Source organism: Tenrec ecaudatus, chromosome 14 (genome assembly GCF_050624435.1).
Source record: "Tenrec ecaudatus isolate mTenEca1 chromosome 14, mTenEca1.hap1, whole genome shotgun sequence".
Lineage (NCBI taxonomy): Eukaryota > Metazoa > Chordata > Mammalia > Afrosoricida > Tenrecidae > Tenrec > Tenrec ecaudatus.
Genome location: NC_134543.1, coordinates 29,973,151 through 29,999,501, shown reverse-complemented (window position 1 = coordinate 29,999,501; position 26,351 = coordinate 29,973,151). Strand labels below are relative to the sequence as shown.

At 55.7% G+C, this 26,351-nt stretch overlaps 1 protein-coding gene across 5 annotated transcripts in view; it reads right to left on the bottom strand.

The window, feature by feature from the left end:
• LTBP2 (latent transforming growth factor beta binding protein 2) overlaps window positions 1–26,351 on the bottom strand; it is a 126,379-nt gene that overhangs the window by 18,326 nt on the left and 81,702 nt on the right. For 3 of the 5 annotated variants that reach the window (XM_075532428.1, XM_075532429.1, XM_075532426.1), the window contains exons 9-18: window positions 15,084–15,158; window positions 14,465–14,587; window positions 10,796–10,960; window positions 10,402–10,617; window positions 9,435–9,454; window positions 8,411–8,450; window positions 7,508–7,621; window positions 5,346–5,474; window positions 3,798–3,926; window positions 2,313–2,432 (exon numbers count right to left, since the gene is read on the bottom strand). In XM_075532428.1, coding sequence (XP_075388543.1) covers window positions 2,313–2,432; window positions 3,798–3,926; window positions 5,346–5,474; window positions 7,508–7,621; window positions 8,411–8,450; window positions 9,435–9,454; window positions 10,402–10,617; window positions 10,796–10,960; window positions 14,465–14,587; window positions 15,084–15,158 — 1,131 coding nt within the window. The remainder of the gene's footprint in view (window positions 1–2,312; window positions 2,433–3,797; window positions 3,927–5,345; window positions 5,475–7,507; window positions 7,622–8,410; window positions 8,451–9,434; window positions 9,455–10,401; window positions 10,618–10,795; window positions 10,961–14,464; window positions 14,588–15,083; window positions 15,159–26,351) is intronic. The other 2 variants (XM_075532425.1, XM_075532427.1) reach the window with 2 other exon arrangements.

Here is a 26,351-nt window from a genome sequence, read left to right as displayed (position 1 = left end):
GGTTTGGGGGGGGTGGACAGGGGAGCTCAGGCAATCTTGGATAGCGAGGGAGGACAGCCAAGACCCAGGAAGTTGGCAGGGGAATCCAATCCCTGTCCCCGAGAACCCAGAGCCCTGGCAGGATGGACAGGCCATGGAGACAGTTACGTGGGCCCCTCTCCAGACCACTCAGGGCCCTTGACCACAGGCCTTGAGTTTGAAGTGGAGAATGTGGTTTCTTCGCTGGCAAAAGAAGAAAGAGAGACAGGAAATGGACTGGGCTCCCGGGACACTGGGCCGGGCCTGCGGTGACGGATGGAAAACTGGGGAAGAGAACTCACTACATCATTCTTTCAACAGACTCCGCGCGGCCGCCCTGGCCTGGAACTCCGCCTGACCTCCCTGCTGAGGCTCGGGCGCAGAGCTTCCTCTGGAAGCGCAGGAGACAGTTCTGCAGACTGGGTGGGCCTGGGGGTGCGGGTGGAGTCTAGGTGTGAGCAAGAATGAGGAGCCAGGACAGGTGGGCGGTGGCCCTCAAGGTCACCTGTTCTAAACCACCAGCAGCTCCGAGAGAGAAAGACGGGGCTTTCTACTCTGGTTACATTCTTGGACACTCACTGGGGCAGGTCTACCTGTTTTATAGGGTGGCTAGGAGTCGGCATGGACTTGATGGCAGTGGATTTGTTTTATTTTTGTTTATTCATGAATTACTTATTTAATAAAATGGTAAAGCCCGTCTCTGTACTCAGCGTCTGTAGATGCCACAGGCCATGCCAAGCAGAGGCCATGCCAAGCACTTGGTCCATACTCATGTACTTGGTTTTCACCAGAGGCTCTGAGACGGGCATTCACTGCCGTCAAGTCCATTTCCACTCACGGGGGCCCTGGAGGGCAGAGAGGACCCGCCCGGCCCGTCAGGTTTCACAGCTGAATGACTAGGAGAGCAGACGCCCCACCTTTCTCCTGCGGTTCCCAGTCAAGAACTTAACCGCTGTGCCACCAGACACTCCACCCAACGATGACCTCCGTTGTCTGCTGTGGCGGTAAGAGGCAGACCCAAGCCTGTCTACGCCAGAACCTGTGCCCTGCCCTCAGACTTACTTGGAGAGCCAGTATTTCCTAAGTCAGACGTCTGTCATGTTTCTGCTAAGTTCTTGGCTCCTCTCTGCCCGCTTTACTTTCCTTTGCCACAAAGTCCACGGTCACATGCCTGAGGTTGTTGTGACGCTTAGATCAGGCCATTCATCAAGTGCCTGGCACACAGCCTTCCTCTCCTTCAGCTCAAAATGCCAGACTGTCCAGGCTGCGGCCATATCTGGGTCTCGGGTTTAAAGGGGGAACACCAGGAAGCGCCCCACTGAGAGAGGTTAGGCGACACTGACATGGGAGGGAGCTCAGAAAAAGCCCGGCTGTCTGCAGGGAAAGCTCCACCCCACTTCTTTACTAAGACCTTCTAGACTCCCGTCTTTGAACCCACGGTGGGAGTGGCAGGAAGGATGGTCTAGCTTCACAAGCTCACCCCGCCGGGACCTCCAGGGCCTTCGGAACCAGGCAAGTTCTGACCCGAGATGCTGGGATTTCTAAGCTCAGACCCAGAATAGGAATTCTTTCCAGAGCAAGCCCTGGTTGACTCTCATTGACTCCTGCCTCAGCCCATCTTGGGAGACCATGACCTAGGCCTCCTGCAGGCACCGACACCCCTTCCTGTCGGTTGGGGGCGGGGCAGAAACTGCCAGTGGGTTTTCAGAGCTGGGCTGAGAAGAGCAGTCTCCACCAGTGTGTGAGGAGGCCAGGTGGCACGTGGTGGCCACCTTTTGGCTGGGCCTGAGGAAGCGGGGGCAGGATCTGGGTCCCATCGCTCTTCACTGACTCACTCTCCTTCTTCCACTCGACGTAGGTTTGTAGGGTGCTTGTCGTTCGTCCATGTAGGAGTCATCTGTGGAGACGACCCGACCCCCAAGGAGCCCACCGTCCAACAGGGCTGCAGGAAGAAGGCTGAAAATCCAAGTGACTTGCAGACAGACAGCGCCTCATCCCCTGCCTCAAGAGGAGAGCAGCGTTTCCAAGCAATGGGCACATGTGTCCCAGGGCCAACTTGGGCCAAGTGGAAGATGTCGCAGAGACAGAAAGAATGCTTTGGAGATAAAGGTCCTCAACCCTGGCCTAGTGCAGGGGGCAGACGAGAGACACAGAAGGACTCAGGGACCCCAGATGTGTCACTGCCCACAGGAGTGGGCTCAGCCTCAAGGGGTCCAGGTAGAGACCAGCTAGAAAGGGTGGGGCCGGGAGATGGGGTGGGTGGCAGGCTGCGCTCCTGATTCCTGTTCCCTTACCTTGGCAGTGTCCCCTCCTGACCATGATGTAGCCCTGGCCACACTCACACTGGTATGAGCCCTCCGTGTTGGTGCACCGCCCCCCAGTGCACACGCCAGGCTGCTCACACTCGTCTATGTCTGCGAACACACAGAAGAGTCCAGAGTGGGGCCCGTGCCTGGAGGCTATGCCGATCGGGGTTCAGGCAGGGAGGGCATCCTTGCTGCGGCAGCCACTGGTTGGAGGGGCCCCTAGGTGAGGTCTGAGGCAGACCAAGTGTAGGTGCTGTTGAATCTCAGAACATTCTGGCCAAGGAGGCTACTCTCCGGACAACCCCCCGGACCCTCCCAGCTGTCCCCTCACCCTGATGCCAGGGCTCGGGATGTGCCTGGTTTATTTTGGGGGTAAACCTTGCTGTTGACGGAATACACCGAGAACAGCCCCTTTGTTTATTGACGGTGTTTCCATCTGAACGAGGCTTCAGCGTGAGGCTGGGCAGCTGGCAGAGAGCGTGAAAGTGGACATTCTTAGGCACACACCCACAACTCCTGGTCCGGAACCTGCATTTTCAGTCACTGCCCTGCCAACTCTGAAATGAGTGGTCCTTGCTCTGAGTAAACGCTAATCTTCACGGCATCTAGGAGGCAGGGCTCACAAGTCCATGGGGCCACGGAATGGCCTGATGGGTGAGGCTGGGGAATGGGCTCATTTGCGGGGGAAGAGGACACAGGCTCTCAGCCCCACCTTCCTCAGGGTTTAAGCTTGACTCGGAAAGGGAAACGGGGACCTCTGTCAGAGAGCACAGAGGGGAACCTCGGTGACCTCAGGCTGGGACGAGAGTCTTAACTAACGCTTCAAAAGCTCTGTCTGCCCATCTTGTCAAGGGCCTCCATCGTTCTCTCTGCCCCCTACTTTGCCCTGCAAGATGTCCTTCTCCAGGGACTGGCTCTCCTGACATCATACAGATGAGGAAACCCCAAAGGGGCTCGTCTTAGGCAAAGTAATGAGCTTCGCAGAATTTAGAAAATACAGAGATCAGACCAGGCCTCATCTGGGAGCAGGAGATCCGCTTGCAAAGGCAGGTCCGACTCCTCCATCTGCTGGGAGTCCTGCCCGCCCACCTGCCCCCATCTGCTGGCACCCCTGCTCGGGGTCCTCCTGGGCCACCCTCTTTTCCCAAAATGAAAGCAGCCCCTCATCAGCCAGAGTGTGTGGCCCTGGCTTTTCATCTCCATCTCCAGCCTCATCCCCTGCAGGGTCCAGACACCTGCTCTGCAGTCACAGCTCAGGGGGCCTTTGTGAACCCTGCTTTCAGCGGGGCTCCGTGTCCATCCTCCTTACTGTCTCACAATGCAGCACAGTGGCTGCGGTGGAAAACACCCGCCTCTTCTTCTGCCCCAATCTACACCAAGTGTGTCCTTATCAGCCCCAAGCCGGGCGGAGCAGGGCCCCCACCAGGTAAGGAGCAGTGGATACCTGGGGAGGGGGGAGGGCAGGCAGCTTACCCCGGCACTCCTGCCCGGACCCCGAGGTGGCCAGCAGGTAGCCAGGGTAGCAGAAGCAGGAATAGGAGCCCACACGGTTGACACAGCGGCCTCTTCCTGCACAGGGATCCCTCAGGCACTCATTGTCATCTGAGTCAGAGGGAAGGAGAGAGGAGGTCAGGGAGGCACAGTGTGCCTCTTAGCTACCAGCACTCTTCTCCCATGAGGGGCTGGGCAGGGGAGATGAGGGGCCTGAGAGAGAGGAGCCTCTGTGGCTGGACACCTCACAGGCGGCCCACAAGCTCCACTCCGCATCAAGCCGCCTCCACCTGACTCCCTGACCACCACCCCTCATGGCCATAGCAGGTGCTCATTTAAACCAGCGCATCCTTGTCTGAGTGGAGAGCAAGACCACAGCTATTTCGAGTTGATGAAACCAGGAGCCCTGGTGGCACAGTGGGTTGTGTGTTGGGCTGCAGACCCCAAGGTCAGCAGCTCGAAACCACTAGCCCCTCTATGGGAGAAAGATGAGGCTTTCTACTCCCATAAAGAGTTACAGTCTCAGAGACCCAGAGGGGCGGTTCTACCCAGTCTTATTGGGTCACTGTGAGTCGACATTGACTTGAATGGCGGGCAGTTCTTGAGTCCATGCTGTTTATTTGTCATCACATGAGTTGACCTTCTCAAGGGTTCAACACTCACTGCTGTGGAGTCGATACCAACTCCTGGTGACCCTCCAGGGCAGGGCAGAACTGCCCCTGAGAGGTTCTGGGACTGTCACTGGTTCCGGGAGTAAAAAGCCCTGTCTTTCTTCTGCAAAGCGGCTGGCAATTTCTAAAGCTGACCTTGCAGATCTCAGCCCAATACTTAAGCACTACATCATCAGGGTTCAACCAGAATTTGGCATGTTTATGGCTCTTTGAAGGCCACGGAGAGGCCAAGAGGCACCTCCAGCTTTCTCGGTCCTTCTGTCCCGTTGATAAGGAGCAGTCGCTTGTAGATAATATGTACTCTGTAATTGGTATTGTCAGAGGAGATCTGTGTCAATATCACATGGAGACAGAGGATAACAGCGCCCACAGTGGCTGGAAGGATGCCCCATGGCTAGCCTCCTGACATAATATTAGTCTTCCTCTCCGTCTCACTTGGAGTGCTTACTAATTGGGCTCAATCGCTCCAGGCCAAAGGAGCCGAAACTTGTGGGAAACAACTGTATAAAAATACTGGGGTGAGGGGAGGGGCACACCTGAAATCCTCTTCCCAGGACAGCCCTGGGGAGACATTGATCCTGAGGACCCACGTGGGTCCACTCTGAGGGGTGCGCTGAGTTTGGGGATGGTGTGGTTTCCCACTGTTCCTGGGCCTCAGCAGGTGGGGCCACAGACACCAGTCTTTTCCTGAGGGTGATGGTCAGCTTGGTCCATAGAGCCCCAACCCTCCTGCACTGACCCACCCACACAGGCATCACTAGTGGATCAGCGCTCCTGCAACTTGGGCATTCAACTCAGTCCCCTGTCCTGTTCCCATGTCCCCCAGCTACAAAGAGGGCCAGGACATCAGGGTCTGTACCGGTGCAGTAGGCCTGGCTGGGGTGTAGCCGGTAGCCGGGGCTACAGACACAGGTGTATCCATCTGGGAGGTTCACGCAGGTTCCAGGCCCACAGATGTTGGCAGCTCCGGCAGCACACCTATCAATGCCTGCAGGAGAGTTGAGGATACGGTGGGCGATGGAGAAGCAAAGATGGTGGGGAGAGGGAGGCAAGTGTGGAGGCATGGAGGTCTCCGAGGAATTCCAGAAATCTCAGTCTGCCCTTTGTTGGGTCCTCACCTTTGCCATGTCCTCCTCCATCCATGCTTAGCACGGCTTCCTCCAAGACCCCACCGAACCTCCCTCAAATAGCACATTCCTCTGACCTTGCTCCAGCAGCGTCTGGTAACTCATGCCTCCCCACCAAGGGCATCAGCCAGACCTCACCCTGAATCCGGCCACTGTTTACTCACGGTGCCCAGGGTTAACCCGACACCCCTGCCTGTTTCCTCCTGGACCCTTAGTCAGATGGAGTAGGGTGGGGTCACCAGAGGAAAAGAGAGGTAGCTGGGGGTCAAAGAAGAAGGTCATTGAAACCACACCTGTGAGCAAGGAGGAGGTAGGGTGGACCAGAATGCTCTCCGGCAGCAAGATAGCAGATGGACTGGGACAGGAGGCACAGGGTCCCTGAGAGACCCACATAAACAACTGTGAGGAGGCCAGTCTTGGGCGTTGGTAATGAAACAGGCAAGTACACACTGAGTTGAGACACGTTTTAGAGAGAGAACCAACAGGGTTCCGCGCGGAGCACGCGGAGAGTGCGGGTGTTCTAGCTCCTGAATGGTACTCCTGGAAGCAGAAAGGTTCCTGGCGCTGAGAGTGAACAATCGTGCGGAATGGATGGAAGGATGGATGGATGATTGGAAAGATGATTGGATGGATGAATGGATGGACGGAAGGATGGATGGATGAATGGATGGACGGATGGATGGAAGGATAGATGGATGGAGAGATGGATAGAGGGATGGATGGATGGATGGATGGATGGATGGAGGATGGATGGATGAGGGAATGATGCTGTCAGTCTCTTGTACACTAAAGTCTTAGCCTGCAGCCCACACAGTCAGGGATTCCCCTGCCCGACAGCACTCAGCTAACCCTGGAGACCCAGGACATGGCTTGGGAAGTGGCCCAGCAGTTGGCTGATGTATTTGCTAAATGGGACTGAACTGATATGCATGCTGGTCCGCCAATAAGGCTACCCTGTCCTTTGGCCTGGTTCACAGCTAGTGTTAACCTAGGGGTTCAGGGGGACCCCTCCCAGAGGCTCTAAACATCTCCTCCGAGGGGTGAGGTGAACAGTTGCAGAAAGAAGGGTGGGGACCGGGCAAAAAAGACTGCTAGAGCAGCTGCTAAGCCTGAATTCTGCCCTCTGCCACCCACCCGCTGGCCCATTTCCCTTGTTTGAGACTCAGTATGCCCAGCTGAGCCCCTGAGCCAAGCACAGCTTGCTTCCTGAGCAGAGAAGGGAATCAGATGCTCCCTGGAGCAGGGCCCTGAGCCCTGAGGAGAGAGGTCCAGGGAGAGGTCAGGGGACTCTGGATCAGGCCTGGGAAAGCCAGAACCACCCTGGGCATGTGTGAGGGGGCAGCAGTGACAATGCCAAGTCCCCAAACAATGAGCCTTTAAGGAGGACACATTCCAGAGCAAGGTAGGCGTGCCAGGGACCGCCCCCCACCCCACCCCATTGTTGAAGTCCCAGGAAGGGGAACACAGAGTCCCCGGGTTAACAACCCTGAATAACCTTCAACACTGGCCCTTCCTGGTGGCTGAAAAGACATCTCCACTCCAGAAACTCAGCTGGCTCAGGGTAAGCTGCCTGTACTGGCAGCTCAGAGACCAGGTCCGTGAGATCCTTCCTTGAGAACTCTGCCCCCCCGCCCCCCACTCCAGTTCCTGAAATAAGACCCTCCCCACAGAGTCCTTTCTTTCCACACCGGGCTGGACCAGGCTCCAGATGAGACACCTGTTTTCACTGAGGGCACCTGGAGCTCTTTGTTAGGGGAGGCTGGAGCTCCCACAAACTCTAGAGAGTTCCATTCCCGCCCCTGCTCTGCGGTCAGCTCCACACTGGCGGGCCCTGTGTGCGGTGGGAAGGGCGGGGAGAAGACACCAAGAGCCCCCACAGGGCAGCTGCCCGTACCTGGGGGTCCCAGCGTCACGAGGAGGTCAGTGGGGGAGGTCACTTGCTCTTCTTCCCAGGTCTCCTGAATCACCTGGCCAGGGATGGGGCGTGGCGTGGGTCCTCCCAGGACATCTGCCGACAGGAGAGGGGGACCTTGAGGGGAGTGTTCTGTCCAGAGTGGCCTTCCCCCTCCCTCTCCCTTGCTGTTCAGACATCCAAGAATCGAGGGTGGGGTCCAGGGCAGGGCACCCATCTGGCACTTGATCTCACCTCTAGTGGGTCTCTGATCCCACTTCACAGGAGGGAGACTGGGGCTCACAGAAATGGCCCCTCGTCCAAGGGCAGCCAGCTGGCTAGAGGCAGGACTCAGACCCAGTCGCCTGGCGCCCATGCCAGGTTCCTGTCCCTTCTGTTTACGAGGCCCTTCACAGTCTGAGCTGGGCCACAGGCATGCTATCTTATATACCCTGGGGGCCAGGGGGGGTGCGGGCAGAGGGCAGGCTAGAGTGGCCCTTTGGCTAAGTGGAGGAGACTGAAGCTCAGCCTTCTGACCTGGCCCTGGTAGCCCTCAAGCCCCTCTGCAGAGCCCCGGAGCTCCAGGGAGGGACAGCAGGCTGCTGGGGAGTACTCTGGGCACCTAGCGTCCCCTGCCCCCAGTCGTTGCCTCCTCGGCAGGCTGGAGTCTATGCTGAGCAGCAGCAGGACAGTCCAACAGGTTCGGCCACTAAGAAGTCATGCACAGCGCCCCAGGGGCTCTCGCTGAGCTCCAGAGACTCACGTACAACACGTCACATTAGCTCACACACAAGCTCATCTGATCTGAGCCCTGGGATGCAGCAGCGGCGACCACTTTGCCAGCGGACTGATGCTCCCTCCGTCCTCCACCCCATCCCTTCTCTTTCTCCAGGAAGAGGGACTCACCTGTGACCCAGGGAGATGTGTGGGCGGCACTGGTGGTGACCTGCACAGAGGGGAGAGCAGGTTGGCCTTGACTCCCTGTCGCCTGTGTGACATGCTGACACCCACCAGGCTCACCCTCCCCTCTAGGCTTTCTGTCCGACTCCCTCATTCGCTCTTTCATGCGTTCCCTCTTTCATTTACTCACTCTGACTACTAGACACACTTCCCCATGGCCTCTTAACCTTCTGCAGTGATTGTAATGCGCCCCCCACCCCCTGCAGGGTCAGGGTTTGAGGCTGAGCTGTTGCTAGGACACTTAGGGGATCGGAGAGTGTGGTACTGATGCTGCTGTCCCCACACTACAGATCCAGGCTAGACTAGCTGGGGCAGAGTCGGGGGTCACAGAGTCGGTGGGGGTGAGACTGGGCCCTAGCGCAGCACCTGGTGTCCCTCACCATTGCCTGGGGACAGAGGCAGAGCAGATGGAAGGGAAGAAAGGGTTGGCTGGGGTCTGTGAGGAGGGAGGATGGGAGGGCTGTCCTGAAAGGACATCACTCGAGTATTCAGGAGGTGGGGCAGTGGGGCATTCAGGTGGGAGAGTTGAACTCTCCTAGCAAGAGAAGGTACTCTTCTGGAATGTTCTTCTAAGAGGACAACCAGTTCTTCAGGGGAATCCTGGGCAGGACCCTTCCCCCAGGAAAATGGGTTAAGGTGGTTCACACTGGGCCTCTAGTTCCCCATGAGCCCCCCCCCCAGGAGACCTGGAGGCTTTAGCAGGATGGGCTCAGAACTTGCCAGAGCCAGAGTATATCTAGAACCGGCTCCAGACCCCTCAGGAGAGGGGAGTCTGCCAGCCCCGCCCCCCACACAGGCGAGGGAGCCATGTTCTTTTGGGGGACAATGGAGGTCAGTGGAGCACCCCTCCCGCCTCATGACCTCTCGCTTGGAGTCACATTCAAGAGTGCTCCCTTTCCTCCCTAGGGGTGCACTGCACTGGGACCTCAGGGCCACCAGGCCCAGCTTCCTGGAGGGCTCACTCACTCACCTGGCCAGCTGGAGAGCCACCTGGGGAGGGAAAGATTGGGGCATGAGTTACAGAGGGCAGACTGGCTGAACCCCCCTATCCCACCCATGGCCCTGGCTGCTCGGAACCTGCCCCCTCCTGGCCTTTCCCCTGACTGGATTCTCTTACCTTCCTGCACACCCTTGGGCGGGGCTAGTCACCAAAGACTCCCAGAGCCCCAGGTCTGGACGGCCTTGGCCTCTCACCTGTTTTTCAGTGACAAGAATCCCCGGACCCCACCCAGTGCCAATCTGTCCCAGCAGTCCTATCTGTCACCCACCTCCCTACATTGCCTCCTGCCCCCTCCCAAGTCTCCTCAATACTACACACGGTCACTCAGCCCCCTGCCCCGGGCTGTGGGTCAGGGAAACCAGTTCTAGGAAGGAAAGGAGCTTCTGGCCCGGCCTGTCTCTGGTTCCCATGAGGCCGAGGCCTCTGTCCCGCCCTCCTCTGACTGCTTCTGATTCTTGGTGCAGAAGCTGACCCTCCTGCTCACAGGTCACCTGTTCCTCATATGCTCGGGGCCGCCTGGAAGCCAGTGCTCCCTGGAGCCTGGAAGGGCCTCTCATGCTTTCCCAGGGCACCTACAGGCTCTTTCTAGACCTCTGCCTACTGGGTCGAGGGCAAGGGCAGTGGGGGTGAGCAGGAAGCAGCCACCTAGAGGAGGCATGGCAGGGGAAAGAGGGGCTGGTCAGCTGGGGTGGAGGTGATTGTTGGCTCTTTTGCCTCCAGAAGCGGTTCCCCTGGACGTGGCACCTCTGTGCCTAGATGGGAGAGGAGGGGGTCGAGCCTCTCCTGGCAGGCCAGGCCACGGGAGAGGGTTCCCACGGCTGGGTTGCAGCTGCTCCCAGCCTCCTTTCCTAGCACCCTGATGTACTAGGAAGTACTCCAGGCTCAGGGGTGTACTACAACCTTGGAGGGGAGGGGGCATCCTGCCCCAGCCAGATACCCTTGTCAGTGGTGGTCTCAGCCTCAAGCCAGATGCCCGTGGCCTCCCGGAGTGGCTGCCTTTCGGTTGGCCCAGACAGCGTCCAATTGCTCGTATGTGCTTGCTCCTTGGAGGGCCTGGCCAGTTCCCCCGCCTCAGCTTTCCTCATGGACAGGCGGATGTCTGAGCTCACGTATGTGTAGCCGTGGCCAGCCGGGCAGATCTCCCTGAAGGCCTCTGCAGGGTCGACAGCGGGCAGAGAAGCTTGGGGAAGTCAGTCAGCAGAGGCAGCAAGGACAAAGCCAGGGTTGGGATGAGGAGCTGGGCAGGGATGGAAGGAAGGAAGAGGCCCACCACCACCCAGGCGGGGGACAGGGGCTGGCAACCGTGGTGGCCGAGTCGGGGGGACGGTCACCTGTGCCAGGCAGGGGGCATTTCTCGCACTCGGTGCCCCAGGCTTTGCCCACGCGGCTGCAGCAGCATATCTGCTTGGTGATGCGCTGGGCCAGAGGCAGGGTGCAGGCCCCTTGTCCTAGCCACCGGTAGCACAGCCCCGGATGCACGGAGACGGCCTTGTCCGCTGCAAGACACAGCACATGGGGCTGGTCGAGTGGCCGATGCAGGGAGGGCTATGGAGGGAGACGTGGGGACTGGCCGGACTCAGGCCACACCAGGAAAGTCCGGGACTCTGAGCACGCTAACAAGGCTTTTTGGACACTTGGGCCCCTCCTCCTGTTTGTGTCTGATGTGGCCCTTGGATTCCAAACAAAACCAAAAAAACCTCAAACTTCCTGTCATTGAAGGGATTCCAACTCAGAGCAGTCCTACAGGATAGGGCGGAACTGCCCCTGTGGGCTTCCGAGATGGGAGTGGAAAACCTCATCTCCCCGCCACCCCATGGGACAATTAGTGGTTTCAAAGAGCTGACCTTGCTCTTGATGAGCAGGTCACCACGTAACCACAATGCCACAGGGTTTCTTACAAGAGCAGGGGATAAGGATGTGGTGTGTCTCCAGGTGCTGGGTTCACAGGCTGTTGGCAGAAGCCAAGGTGAGTCTGGGGATGAATGGGGAAGCCCGAGCACCAAGGGCCACAGTCTCCCTGGGAGCAGGAGCTTTGAGACAGATGTCCTGCCTTGGCCTTCTCTGTGGCCCGGGTTCCTTCCACCAACCCCGGTGCCTGGGGATGCTCAGTGGATTGTTGAATCAGATGCTGATCTAGAGGGCTCAATCAGCAAACCAATCTCAAATCAACCAGTGAATCAGAACACGGTGCATCTGAGCTAAGCCACCCTTTCTGGGATCTAGAGACTAAAGACTAGAGAACATTCCCTTGTAGATGGTCTCAAGGCACCATGCGGTGGCCACCCGGTTGGCAGAGTCTGAGCCCACAGTGGGCAGCTGGGTTCTGTGAGAGCGAGGAGCAGGGTGCAGAGACAACAATCAGAGCGGAGGAATGGATGATGGCCAGGCCTCGGGGTTCAGAGACCAAATTTAAATCCCTGCTCCACCATGAACTGCATGACTACCCAGGGCCTCTGCTTCTGTGTGTGTAAAAGGAGGAGGAGGAGAAAGCCAAGGAAGGGGAGGAGGAGAAAGAGGAGGAGGAGGAAAAGGCCGGGGAGGAGGAGAATCCTGGGGACAGTAGACAGCTGCTGTTTTGGTGTGTTTGCCAACGATTCTGCCTCCACAGTCTGGCAACCACCCCACGCCCACTCTTGGCCCAAGAGATTGGAACAAAGGGCTAACTCCACTTCCAAGCTCCAGGGGTGGAGTCCCTTCCCCGCCCCGCCCCAACCCCAGCCACAGGGAGTGGGCCAGGAATGGGCACATGACCAAGTTGGCCCAGTGATAATCAGCTTTGGAACTTTTCCTGGAAAAAGCAGGTGCTTTTTTTCAAGTGAGGTTACAAAGATGGTAGGATGGAGACCTGGAATTATGAAAGAGAATAAGAAATGGGGTACAGCTACTGTGGGCGTCTGGATCCAGCCAAGCCTGAGGCCTCAACTATGCCTAGTCTTTATGGTTGTACTTTTTTCTGGAAACAGTTTGAGCTGAATCTCTGTCTCTTACACCCCCAAAGACTGATCACTTCTTCACAGCATTGCCATGGAGATTCAAGCCGAGTTTTTCAGCACATTTTTTATGCAGTTTTTTTTTTTGTGGTAAAATTAGGTGCCTCAACTGATAGTTGGGTCAGCTTATACTCAAGCATATACAGCATGTGGATAAACCAAAGCCAAACTCCCTGCATAGAGTCGATGCTGACTCATTGCTCGAGTCTACAGGACAGGGTAGAACAGCCCCTCTGGGTTTCCAAGGCTGAAATCTTTGCGGGAGTAGAAAGCCTCATCTTTCTCCTAAGGATCGGCTGGTAGGTTTGATCCACTGATCTTGTTGTTAGCAACCAACTCATACCTACTATATACTACCAGGCTTCCTTCAATGCACATGACTCAAAAAGCTCACTGCCATTGAGTTGATGCTGACTTATTGTGACCGTATAAGACTGGGTATAACTGCCCGTGTGAGTTTCTGAGTTTATAACTCTTTATGGGAGTAGAGTGGTTGGTGGTTTCTAACTGCTGACCTTGCAGTAACAGCTCAACACATAAGCAGTGCCTTTTCAAAAGCTCTGTGCTCTGCGCAGGTAGATTAGCATTCAGTCCACAAGGCCAGACTCTCCAGGTGGCTCTCTGCCTCTAGCAGTCACTTCCCTTGGGAATCCCCCAAGGCAGAGATGACCTAGTTGGGAACATCAGGAGGCTGGACCTGTGCAGAGAGGTCCCTGCAGGTGCTATCTTGCCTGTGGCCAGGCGACAGAGAGGGAGGGCAAAGTCCAGAAATGAATAAAGAGAAGAGGAAAAACAAGATGATCCGCGGGCTCCCCCTGCTTCCCTGCATCAGCTGAAACAGGGTCTTGATCTGGACTAATTCATTAGCAGCTGGATCAGATGCCAAACACGCTGGCCTGATAAAGGAATCCTCAGGAAATCCAATGCCCTCAGGGAGACGGACTGACACAGTGACTCAACACATAACAGCTCTGAGGTTGGCGAAGACCCAGCTGCGTAGGGTCGACGCCGAATTGACACGCACCTAACAAGTGAGGTGGGAGGGTCCCTGGGCAGCACAAACGATGGGCTCTCGGCTCTGTAACTGAGATGCCCACCCAGTTTGAACCTGCTGCGGAAGCAAGGCCTGGCAGTGTTTCCCTCAAGATGAAGATCTACTGGACGCACAGGGCGTCAACAGGAATTAGAATGGGCTCACGCACAGGTTTGGCCTTTTTGCCTTCAGCCAAGTGGGCAGATGGCAGCATGACGTGACGTGCCCTCAGCGACTTCACCACCCTGCTGGCTTCCGGGGAGCCCTCACCTTGTCCTGTTCTCCAGTACTCTGGAACCCCCTCCCACCTCACCACTGGAGGGAGACCCCCTGGGTCCAATCTCCCCTCCCCCTTCACAGGGGCTGTGGGGTGGGGCCCAGCAGCTGATGCCAGGGCTTAGCCGGCCACAGGGGGCACTGCTGAGCTGTGGGGAAGGCCTGGCTGTACTTCTCAGAGGCCATGGCTCAGCCTCCCTGCCCCAGGAAGGACCTGACTGGGCCACGGCTGCAGGTCTGCATGAGGGGTGGGGGTGGAGAGGGGTGGGGGTAGGGAGTAGGGAGAGGCTTCGGCCCAGGCCTGATCCCGCTGGAAAGCACTGAGGTCCCTGGGAGCTGTGCCATGTGCCTGCGTCACGCAGCCATCATCTGAAGGCCCAGAGACAGACAGCACGTGGGGCAATGCGGGCCCTGTATGTGCCCATAAACTCTGAACCACGCGAGACCACAGGGTTATGAGAGAGGGATGCACCGACAGGCTCTGTGTTGCCACAGGGCTGCAGCCAAGCGACCGGGCCACTAAGTTGGGGGCAGAGAGGCAGCGACAGTTCGGCCCGGCAGATGGCAGAGGTGACACAAAAGCCCCCGAAGGAAATGAGGCAGCAAATGGCACAGAAAGGATTTCCAGGGGGAACCCACGGGGACGGAATAGACGCTCAGCGTCCCAACGAGCAAAGGCGGAAGAAACATCTGCCACTCACACACACAGCGGCTCCGAGCCGGGTCCAGCATGAGGCCGGGCCTGCACGTGCACACGTAGCTGCCCTGCGTGTTGACGCACTCCGAGTCCTTGCAGAGGCCCAGGACCGTGCATTCGTTGATATCTGCAGGCGGGAGAGGGCGGTCCAGCTTCCCCCACAGCCCAGCCCCCCCACCCAGGCCTGACAGCGGGGAGAGAGGGCAGGCAGGACCCTTCAAATCCTTTCTCCAGAGAAAACCACCACCACAATCAAATGACCCCTCTGTGCCTCCGTTTCCTCTGCTGTAGGATGGAGACAACCTCTTCCGGTGCCTCTTGGGGAGCACGGTGACCGAACAGATGCAATCAAAGGTGACAGTGATACCCAGTCCTCAAGAGGCACCTGGCCCACATCCTGGGTGGGGAGAGTGGAGACGGGGAGGGTCTCCGCTCCCAGGCCCCTCCCTAGCTCCTTTTACCATTCTTCCCTGGAGCCACGAGCTCCCCGAGTCCCCCCAGGAGGCACCGGGGAAACCACGCAGGCAGTGCAGGTCACCCCATGGGGCTGAGGCTGGAGCACCTGCCGGTCAGGGCTCTATCCCGCCCCTCCCCAGGCCCAGCACTACTGCCGCTCCCCTTACCTTGGCAGTGAGTGAGGTTCAGTCTCTTGTAGCCCCGGGGACACTCCACCTGGCCATTTTCAATCACCGGGGAGGCTGGGAAGAGACGACAGGGAGAGGTCTCACTGGCGGGCCTTAGGCTCCTCTGTCACCTCTGAGTTGTAGTCCATTCTTATGGCCCTTGTAGCCACGGTCCCTTGTGTGCTATATGAAAATCCGCACTTTATGTCCCTGCGGCTGCAGTCCCGTTTGGAGGGCACCCTCTACTAATGGGGAGCCCCGTGGTGGAGTGGCTACGCATTGGGCTGCTAACCGAAAAGTCAGCAATGCCAAACCATGGGAGGAAGACGGAGCGTTCTGCTCCCGAGAAGTTACCGCGGGCGGCTGAAAGGACAAACCTCTCTGGCTTGGAAGACGCACAGCCAGAGTGCTCCTCCGAGGCAGGGAGGGCGAGACTTCGTCTCACGTTCTTTGGACACGTAGGAGAGGCCCGTTCCCAGAGAAGGACGTCACGCTTGGTAAAGCCGAGGTGCGGGAAAGAGAGGAAGACCCTGGAGGAGATGGGCTCACACAGTGACTGCAACCATGGGCTCAGGCACAGGGACAATCGCGAGGATGGCCCAGGTCCCTTCGAGTTTCATTCTATTGTGCATAGGGTCGCTGTGGGTTGGAACTGACTCAATGGTACCTACCTAACAACAACAAGAACAACAAAGAGCTACAGTTTCGGAAACTCACAGGAGCAGTTTTGACCTGTCCTAGAGGGTCGCCACGAGTCAGCAGCAACTCGATGGCAGTGACTTTGGTTTGGGCTTTTGGTAGAGGCTATGAATGAGTCACATCCTTCATTTCCTCGGGGGCATCTTTGGCCCTACCTGAGTAGAGGAGGGGTCTTAAGACACCGCCCTGTGTTCCCTTGGCTGTACCACTGTACGGCTCTGACACACCTCCTCTCACCTGGAAAGCCAGGCCTCGATTTCCTGACTGAGCTTTGGTGTAGAAGCAAGACCACCTGCTGTGACTCTGGGCCAGTTTGGGCTTCGGGCTCTGGACCCTGCATTTGGTTACCCTCTGCCTGACCTTCGGATCTGGGCTGAACAGCACCCACCACCACCTGAGACATTTTCTCCGTTTCCAGGGTTTCTGTTGGACATTTCAGCAAATCATAGGAACCAGGGACAGGGGTGGGTTGGGGAAGTGGAACAGAATAGCATCTTGGAAGAATTAGACACTTGGGACATATTTTTATCTCCAACTCATTGGGATGAAAAAAGTAAAAACCAAACTCACTGGTGTGGTGTAGATTCCGACTCACAGTGACCCTATAGGAAAACACAGAACTGCCCATATGGATTTCTGAGACTGTGACTCAATACAGGAGTAGAAAGCCCCATCTTTCTCCCGAGGAGTGGCTGGTGGTTTCAAACTGCTGACCTTGGAGGTAGTAGCTCAATGTGTAACCACTATGCCACCAGGGCTTAGGAATTATATATAATATATGCTCACTGTCATCGAGTCAATGCTGACACACAGCGACCTTATAGGACAGGGTAAAACTGCCCCTGTGGGTTTCCAAGACTGTAACTTTATGGGAGTAGAAAGCCCCATCGTTCTCCCAAGAAGTGGCTGGTGGCTTCAAACTGTGGGACTTGTAGATCACAGCCCAATGCATAACCACTGTGCCACCAGGGCTGGGCTTGGGACAGCATTAATTCTTTTAAAGGAAATGATGACCACAGCCCTGGCTGAGAAGTGGGGTTCTTTTGAGATACCTTGTCCACCCATGAACTATGAATCCTACCCCCCCATGCCGTGTCTCTAGGCAGCTGGGCCGCCTCAGCTGCAATCCCTTCCTTTAGCCTCACTGGCCACGTGGCTTCTGCTAAAACCTCCTAGTACCGCTACGGGAACCATTGCTGTTGTGGTTCCGTGTGGTTCGACCGCTCCAGCTCACAGCTGTCTCAGGCATCCATGTCTGAAATGCTGCCGGGCCTTGCCAACCTCTCAGACATCCCTACGTGTGAGCCCATTGCTGGTATAGACACATGTATGATGTGTCTAGAGTTATGTTATTTAGACCTATAAGGATAGTGTAGATCCGATCTTGGTTAAAACAGGAGACTCAGAGGGAGAGTCACTGCCATTGAGGTGAAGCCAACTCACAGTGACCCTACGTAGCGTAGTAGAATTGCCCCTTGGGTTTTTGAAACTAAATCCTTATGGGTGGAGAGAGCCTCATCTTTTCCCCATGGAGTAACTGGGGGTTTGAACTGCTGACCTTGAGCTTAGCAGCCCAATGCTAATCCACCATGCCACCAGGACTCCTAAAATGTAGACAGAGTTACAATATTACATATCATGTGTGTTGTACCGTATCCATATAGTAGACCATTGAAGGGACTGCAAAAAGTTTGAGGGAAAACAGAATGAGAAGATAGTAGCATTTGGGGTGGGGGCTTTAAAAATCATTTTATTGGGGGCTCGTACAATTCTTATCACAATCAATCCATCCATCCGTTGTGTCAAGCACATTTGTACATTTGTTGCCATCATCATTCTCAAAACATTTGCTTTCTACTTGAGCCCTTGGTATCAGCTCCTAATTTTTCCCCTCCCTCCCTGACCCCCACCTCATGAACTCTTGATAATTTATAAAGTATTATTATTTTGTCATGTCTTACACTGTCCAACGTCTCCCTTCACCCACTTTCCTGTTGTCCTTCCACCAGGGAGGGGGTTATATGTAGATCCTTGTAATCGGTTCCCCCTTTGTACCCTACCTTCCCTCCACCCTCCTAGTATTGCCACCCTCACCACTGGTCCTGAGGGGTTCATCTGTCCTGGATTCCCGGTGGGGGGTGGGGACTTTTTGAGGTCCCCTCATATGATGCACGATTAAAGGTGTTTGATTTTGATTTTGTAATAATTTTAGACATATAGAACGTAGCGAAGATAGTACAGAGAGCTCCGGTCGCCGGGTTTTCCCCCAACGGTTACATTTTACACAACTGCCATTTTCTTGTTTTTTCAAACACCTGGGCAGCAGCCATTCACAGCCTGGTTCGACAGTCCCTTTATTTTGATCATGGGTTTTAAGGGCTGTCAGAGCCAAACAAGCAGCCTCGCTCTTGATGGGAGAGAGGCTCCCTGCTGACCGCACTTGTAAAACCACAGCGCCCGTCTCTCGCGCCCGGCTCCAAGGGTGCGAGACTGCTGTTGGGATCCAGCTAGGGCGTCTCTATCCTCCCCGAGGCTGGGTGGCTGGGCTCACCAAGCGATCGGCGAGTTGTAATTCCAATAGCATTTCTTTTAACAAACAGGTTCAAGTTCACAGACAAGCTGCCTCTGAAGGTTTTTAAGATGGAAAAGTCCATTTTTCAAGTCTTTCAAGTTTGCAAATGGATACGGCCTTCAGCAACCAAGACTCGTAAAAGGAGCCCTGCTTCCCGTCTGCGGCCGACACTGCTGGGGAGACCCCGACACACAGAAGTGGCCCTCCGTGCCGGGGTGCTGATACACACCCTGGTTTACTTCTACCGCCTCTCCCCTGCCTTGACAGAAAAACAGGGGTGCGCTTTCTTCCCCCCCAAACAAGTGACATGAAATAGAACAGAGGAAGCATCTCCTTTTCTTTGGAGGGAGAGATGGTGTGTCCATTCTCCTTTGAAAAGTTCTGAAACAAAACCCCAAATGGGTGCCTTCAGGTCAACCCAGGTCACGGGGCCCATGTGTGCCAGCCTGAACTGGGTTCCACCGGGGTTTCACTGGCTGCCTTTCGAGAAGGAGATCCCCCCAGGTCTTTCTTGCCAAGCCCCTTGTGGTGGAGTCTGACATCTCCCCGTCCCGCTAGCGGCCCAGAGCCTGAAGTGGCTGGCGTCACCCGGGAACATCTTGCCAAGCTCCTGCAGGTCGTCCACGATGACAGCCAACTGTCATCAGAGAGAAAACTTGGGTTCCAACTGCCCGCCTTGCAGTTGGATCCAGGGCTTACCTACTGAGACCAGGACTGCTTCTCTTGTCTGTCGTGGCGCGTGTGCATGCACACACACTCACGCCCAACCAAGGACAGGCCTTCCTATACTAATTGTTGAAATCACACTCGCAAACACCCCGCGGTGCTAGAAAGATCTGTTCTTTCATTCAAGTGTACAGCACAGGTGGATTTTTTGTTTTGTTTTGGCCTCAATGTTTTTCAATGCTCTTCTAATCAGCATGGCTATTGGTCTGTATGATGAGCTGTTACTTCAAGGCGTAGGACACGTTTCAGAGCTCTTTATGAACGACAGGGATATAACCCATAGATCCTCCCGGTCATGTTGAATCCTGGGGCACATGTGGAGGCAGAGCTGATGTGACTGAGGACATGCGAGGGAGCGTGAGAAGAGCAGCGTTAGGGTTCCATTTTCCCAGGTTACTGCACGTTCCGGAGCATTGAGCTTTTACGTGCTCGCTGGTCGTCGCTGTGGTTGCTAGATGTCACTGAGTCTGTTCTGACTCAGAGTGACCCCAGGTGCTCCACAAAGAACACTTTCTGGTCTCACACCATCCTTACAAGGGTTGGACGTTCGAGCCCGTGCTTGCAGCCACTGTGACCATCCCTCTTGCTGAGAGTCTCCCGCTTTTTTGCTGTCCTTTTCCAGGGCCGGTTCTTCTTGGTAACACGCATAAAGAACCAGCGGCAATTGCAAGGGGGCAATCTGGCTATTGCTTCTTTCAGACGGGGGTTGTTGTGCTTCTGCAAGTCTACGGTCCATTGGGTGTTCTTCAGGACCGTCATTCACAGGCACCGGTTCTTCCCCAGCCTTCCTGGGCCCTTGTTCCTTTCTCAAGCACCTCAGGCGAGGGGAGATACCACGGCTTGGGTCAGCTAAGATGGCTTTAGGATCATGCTATCGGTTTTATTCAGAGTCTCTGGTTTCTTTGTAGGAATCTTTTAGAGTCAGCTTCCCATTTTCGGGGTGGTGGGGGGAGGGTGTATTTACTGAACAGCAGACAGCATAATTGAAGCGCCGGTGAATTGAAGCGCGCTACACTGTAATATGCCCCAGACAAACATGAGGTGTCCCCCGGGACGTGACATGTGACACCCCGACGTACAGACAGACCAAGCGAGGGCGCATAACTCAATAAAGCTACAATTTTCAGGATTGAAAAAAAATCCATCTGCAGACTCCTCTTATAGCTTAAGCCTCCAGTGAATTTCTTCTGAACATAGTCCAGAGACGTGGGTCGCCTTGTTCTCAGGCAGAGAGGCTGTGAAGGTGAGCATGGCAGATGTAGTCAGTTAAAATGTAACACCTCATCATTTGATGTCTCTTTAGACCCATTTTCAACTTGTTTCAGTTCTTAACATTTTCTGCTTACTTTTTGGCTGAGGGTTTTCTTTTGTCTAGCAAGTGTTGTTGATTTCTTTGTGTTTTGCATGATTTCCTGTACATGAAATCCAGGATGTTGGACAGTGTAGGATACGACAAAATAGTAATTTATAAATTATCAAGAGTTCATGAGGGAAGGGGGAGTGGAGAGGGAGGGGGGAATGAGGAGTTGATGCCAGGGGCGTACGTGTAGAGCAAATGTTTAGAGAATGATGAAGGTAACAAATCTGCAGATGTGCTTTGTACAACTGATGTGTGTATGGATTGTAAAAAGAGTTGTATGAGTCCCCAATAAAATGATCACAAAAGAAATCAAGGATAAGTGAATCTCTAGGGCCATTAACTGGATTAAAATGACTTGGGGCCTGGCAGGGTAAGTCTGGGGGGAAACGGGGAGCTAACAGCAATGAGCACAAGAAGAAAATGTCCTGAAATGGGTTGTGGCGATGACCACACAGCCCTTCTTTGGATGACTGAGTGATTACATTGCATGAGATGTGAATTGTATGCCAACAAAACTATTTTAAAAAATGAAAAAAAAATGTCTGTTGAAGATTTCAGGCTTGTTTCTCGCTCAGGGTTTGCTCATCCCTGCGTGGGTCTACGCAGCCGCCCGGGGAGAGATCAAGTGGCTTCCACAAGAGCTGACAGGGAGGCGGAAGGGTGGGCCTGAGTGGGGGGGTGAACTGAGAACCGGGAGAGGAACAGAGTGGAGAGACTCAGAAAGCAGGCTGATTAGAAGCAGCCAGTGACTGTCCAGGGGAGCAGAGGGTGGGAACGGATAACTCAAGACTGATGCCAGAGGGCCCCAGGAGCAATCAGCTAACCACGGGACCATACATCTCTCCCACCCCTACCCCCCACCCCTCGCATGTCTTTCCACAATCACCCTAGAATTCACTGCCATCGAGTCAATTCTGTCTCATAGCGACCCTACAGGATAGACTGGAACTGCCCCTGTGAGCATCCCAGAGTGTAACTTTACGGGAGTAGAGAGCCTCATCTTTCTCCCTCAGAGAGGCTGGTGGATTTGAACCGCTGATCTTACGCCCCCCCCCCCCCCCGCCCAGTGTGTAACCCACTATGCCACCAGTGCTCCTTAACCCTACAACATAGGTAGGCAGGCAGGTAGGTAGATGCTGGTGAGTCAACTCTGACTTAGGGCCACCTTATGTACAAAAGATTAGAAGGTGTGTGTGTGTGGGGGGGGGGGTGCCCTGTTTGTACCATCACTGGCTTCATCAAGCCAAAGGCGGCTGCACTGCTTGATCTCCCCGGCAGATCCTTCACCCTGCAGACCCCTGCTTGACCAAATATGCTTTCTCCAGCAACTGATGGCTCACTCCCAATAGTGGCTGTGCCTGCTTTGACCCACGGGGGCTTTATGGCTAGTTTTGGGAAGCCAGTCTCCAGGCCTTTCTTCCTAGTCTGGAAGCGTCCCTGACTTGCCATGGGCGATGCTACTACGCTGTGACCGATCAGTGGCATGGCTTCCAGCATTACAGAGACAGGCCAGCCACCACAGGAAGGCAACCTGACCAACTAACAGATCTGTGGTGAAACCCTCTTAGACAAGAACCATTGTCCGCCTTTCACAGAGAAGGAAATCGAAGCTGCGGGAGGTTAAAGAACTTGTCCACCTACGAAAGTGAGTCGGCACCAAGCCAGGCCTCTGGCTGAAAAGACCGGGTTCCCCTCCCACTGAGGGAGGCTGGTCAGGGTGATTTGGGTGAGCCTGGGGGTCAGAACAGCACCGCCCCTTCAGACAGCAGGAGGGAGAACCTGGGCCGGAGGATCGGACTTCTTTACTGACTGGGGAGGAGCTGTAGAGCCTGGACCCTGGCCGGGAGCAGGGGAGGGAGAGCTGCTGATGCCTGCTATGAGAACCCGGAGAACGGTGGAGCCAGCTCATTCATGCGACTGGACACATGTGCTTTTCCTATAAAGCCATGGGCTCCCTTGGAAGAGAGACTCACCCTGCCTGCTGGCCCAGAGCAAATGTGCTGGATGGCAGCCCCTCTGGAAGGCAGGCTTCTAGAGAATAAATGACAGGGCCATGGTCCCCGGTGAGACGCCCATGTTTGCCCACAGCCAAGAGCAGGCAGTCCCCCACCCTGACCCCCACCCAGGGCTCCCAGGGCCTTTCCTCACACCTCCCACAAGTGGCGTGTCAGGGGCTAGGTTCCCACAGTGTGAAGCCGACTGCAGCACCCATCCCATTCAGAAAAAATAGCCCAAACCTCCTGAGGGCAAGAAAGCAGTTTAGCTGGACGCCCGGGAAGGGATGAAGCTGGGAATTCAGTAGCCAGTCGGGGGGTGGTTGGTGGGGATGGGGGCAAAAGCTAGGTGTCATTGTCTAAGCACAGCACCAGGACAGGACAGGACAGGGGTCACTCAGTGGAAGCTGGAATAAGAAAGCTGCTCTGTGGCCATAGAGTCCATTCTGGTTTGTGCCGATCCCCGTGTGCGGGGGAGACCAGAAGCAGATAGCTAGGCCTTTCTTTTGCGGCCCCACACACCCTGGGGAGCCTCCCAGGCCTTGGAATCCCAACAGCCAACCAAATGGGGCCAGGCACTGTTATAAGACTCCTGATGTATGACTGTATCTCATCTTCCTAACAGCGGGGAGGGGTTACCAACTGATGGTATCCCCCTTTTCTGATAAGCAGAGCCCTGCTGGTGCAGTGGTTAACAGTTGATGGGTCAAAACCTCCAGCTGCCCCACGGTGGAAGATGCGGCAGCCGGCTTCCAGGAAGATGTGCGACTTGGGGACCCCGTGGGGCGTCTCGTCTGTCCGGGAGCGTTGCTCTGAGTTGGACTTGGCCATGGGCTTCTGCTTTGGCTTTTTGATGATGGGCAGATTGGGGCACAGCGGGTTAGGAGGGCTGTGGAAAGCCGGCCAGCTGGTCGGAGGGGAAGTTGGGCTGAGAAGCCCCTGCAGTCTGGTTCCCGAGGAATTCTGGACCATTCCTCTCAATCTCCTCCAAAGAAACACGACGTGTCTTGGGGCTTGTCTAAGACAGGGCCCTTTGAGTCCAGAGGCCACAGGAGGGGCATGCTCAGCCTGTCACCTCTCCCAAGAGCTCCATGTTTAAGGGATAAGGGACATGAATGGAAAGGGATGGGCAGGGGTGTGGAGAAGGAGGGCAGACGAACTCATTGGATGCCTGATCCAGGCAGGCACTTCCTGCTGCAGCTCCAGCAGGTTGACAAGGGCCTGGGACCTGGCCCCTCTCAGACCCTCATCCAGATCAGGGATGCCACAGGGGTCAGAGAGTGGGAAGAAGAGCAACTGTGAGAGGGCCTTGACCGAGACGATGGCTAGGCTGTGACTCCCACGTTCCCTTCGCGGAGTCCACTCAGGGAGCGGAGGGAAGAGAGACTTCAAAACTGCTGCTGGGGTCCCTTGAAATCTAGCTGGACAGGGAGCTCACAAAATACCCATGAAGTGGGCAGTCAGCTGGACAACTTTCCCGGTACGGAAACCCGGGGGGAGGAGATATCTCAGGCCTCCTGACCCCTGACCCCAGCTCAACCCACTCACAGACAGGGGTAACCAACAGAGGGGGCCCTGGCTGCAGCCTGCCCTACCAACTCCCCTCTTGGCTGCTAGGACTCCCAGGGAGGCCTCAAGGGCACATTAACTGTCTGAGACAGTGTGGCTCCTAAGTCCATGAGCTGAGATGTGGAGACACGCACAGGTCTCCCCGTAGGGCTGTGCATGCCTCCTGGGATCTCCGTCTCAGGCAGGGGCCACAGGGGCCAGCAGCAAGGAGGGGGCGGCCCCAGAAGGGGTGTGCTGGTGGGAGCCAACTCCTGATGTGCCAAACTCAGGCTGGGCAGTAGGAAAGACGTTCTCTCCTATTGCTCTGGGTGCTGCATGAACTTTAGGCAACACGGGGGGCTCATTGGGGAATCTCTGGAAGCCTCTTCTGTAGAAGGGGAGATGGAAGTCTTCATTGAGGGCTGGCTTGGAGGACCGACTTTAAAGACTCAGTGAAAGGCAGACTAAGGCTGGCCCAGTGCCTGGCACCATCCCCGCAGCTGCTCTTTCTAAGGCCCAGTCCCCTGTCCCTTCTTTCTAGGGTTCAGCCTGAGGGCAGTGTGCTGGCTTGCTGCCCCTCACTAGCTGGATGGAGTGAGCCAATCCCCCAACCTTGCTGAGCCTCGGTCTTCTTGTTGGAGAGCTGGGGTGACAGACCTGCCTTATGGGAATCCTGTCTTTGACCCAAATCAGTACCCTCTCTTCTTCAGTGGAGTGGGTGGGGGTGGACCCCAAAAAATTGTGTCAAGAGTTTAGCCCAGCATCTGTCACATACATGCTAGTGTTAATCATAATCCCCATTAGCCCAGACCCCGATGCTCAGGGAAATTTCACCCAAAACTGGGCTCTGACTTTGTCCACGGGTAGAAGGGGCATCTTGGTCACACAGCAGGGAGGTACAGAGGGGTCTGTCAGGTGCTACCCATCCCTACCCCTGGCCTTCCAGGAGCCCTCTGTTCCGGGCAGAGGTGCTACCTGTGTGACACCCTCCTGGGTCAGAGGCACAATTCCCAAGAGGCGTTGAATGCCTTGGGAGGAGCTCTCAGAACGTCTCCTAGCCAAGGAAACTCTGTTTTTTTTTTTAGCTCAATAACTGGAATTCTGAAAATTCTATTTCTTTAGGGCAAAAGATTGGGTGTCTCACCCAGAGAGCTGGAGAATGGATGCCCCACCCCGCCACAGCTGTTTCCCAAGCTGAGGTCCTCAAGTTAGCAAGAATCTTGAGTTAAGCAGAGACAGCATGGGGAGGCCAAGTCTGGAGTGGCTGGAAATGGTCTGGGCTCTGGGAGACATGGGTTCTGGGGTCCATCTGCTCATCCGTATAACGGACTAACAGCCCCAAGACCGTGGTTGAGGACTCATGCAAAGAGAAAGCACTTAGCCCGGGGTCTGGCACTGGGGGGGGAGGCGGGGGACTTGGGCGGGGCTGCTAACGGAGTGCTGATAAAGCTGTTTTTGCTATGTCTTGGGACTGGCCCTAAGGTTTTCTGCCACTAGATAACACACACACATACATACACACATGCGCGGACACACCCTTCCCAGAGAATACATGCACACACGCACACGCATGCACACGTGCATCCCTCTCCTCCCCAGAGGGCACACATGCACATGTATGCACAGAAACACAACCCCAGAGGGCAGGTGCCCACAGAGACTGGCATCCCAGAACTAACTACAAGGGTCACGCTTCCCATGGACAAGGGTGATGCCAAACCAAACCAAGGCTTGCTTTCTGCTTGGGGTTTCCAGTAAAATTTCAGACATGTATATATAAACATCCATTCCCTCCAACATCAACTTCCGTCCGGCTCCTATAAGCCACCCCCAGTGACCCCACTCGAGTGACGGCCATTTCTCAGCAGGAGCCACTCTGCTTTGCATGGATCTGGGCGCTACTCTCCAGAAACAGCCACCTGAGTTCTTCCCCTGGGAAATCCTCCCAGTATGTCATTGGGGCACCTCCTCTCACGGGCCCGGGCTGTGGGGGTGTGGTCCCTCCTGTCCGTCTAACCACAATGTCCCTGGGCGACACTGTCCTTCATGCACAAGTAGAGCCTCCTCGGGCTGTTCAGGGCCAGCCTGGCACCTGAGGGTTGTAGCCTCCAGGTAGGCCCAGGCTGCCCCGGGTCCGGGAAAAATGTCCTGGTCAGTTGAGAATTACACACACTGTGGTTGGAACCCCAGTCCTACTTCTTCTCCCTGTGTGACCTTGGACAAGTTCCTTCACCTTGAGAGCTGAGCTCCGCCTCCCTCATCTGTCCAAGTGAGAAAGAGTCTTAGCTTGTATTTGGCTGTGACAATTCAAGGAGCCAATGCAGGTGAGGTCAGAAGCACTTTCGTCCTCAAGGTACCATCCTTGCTTG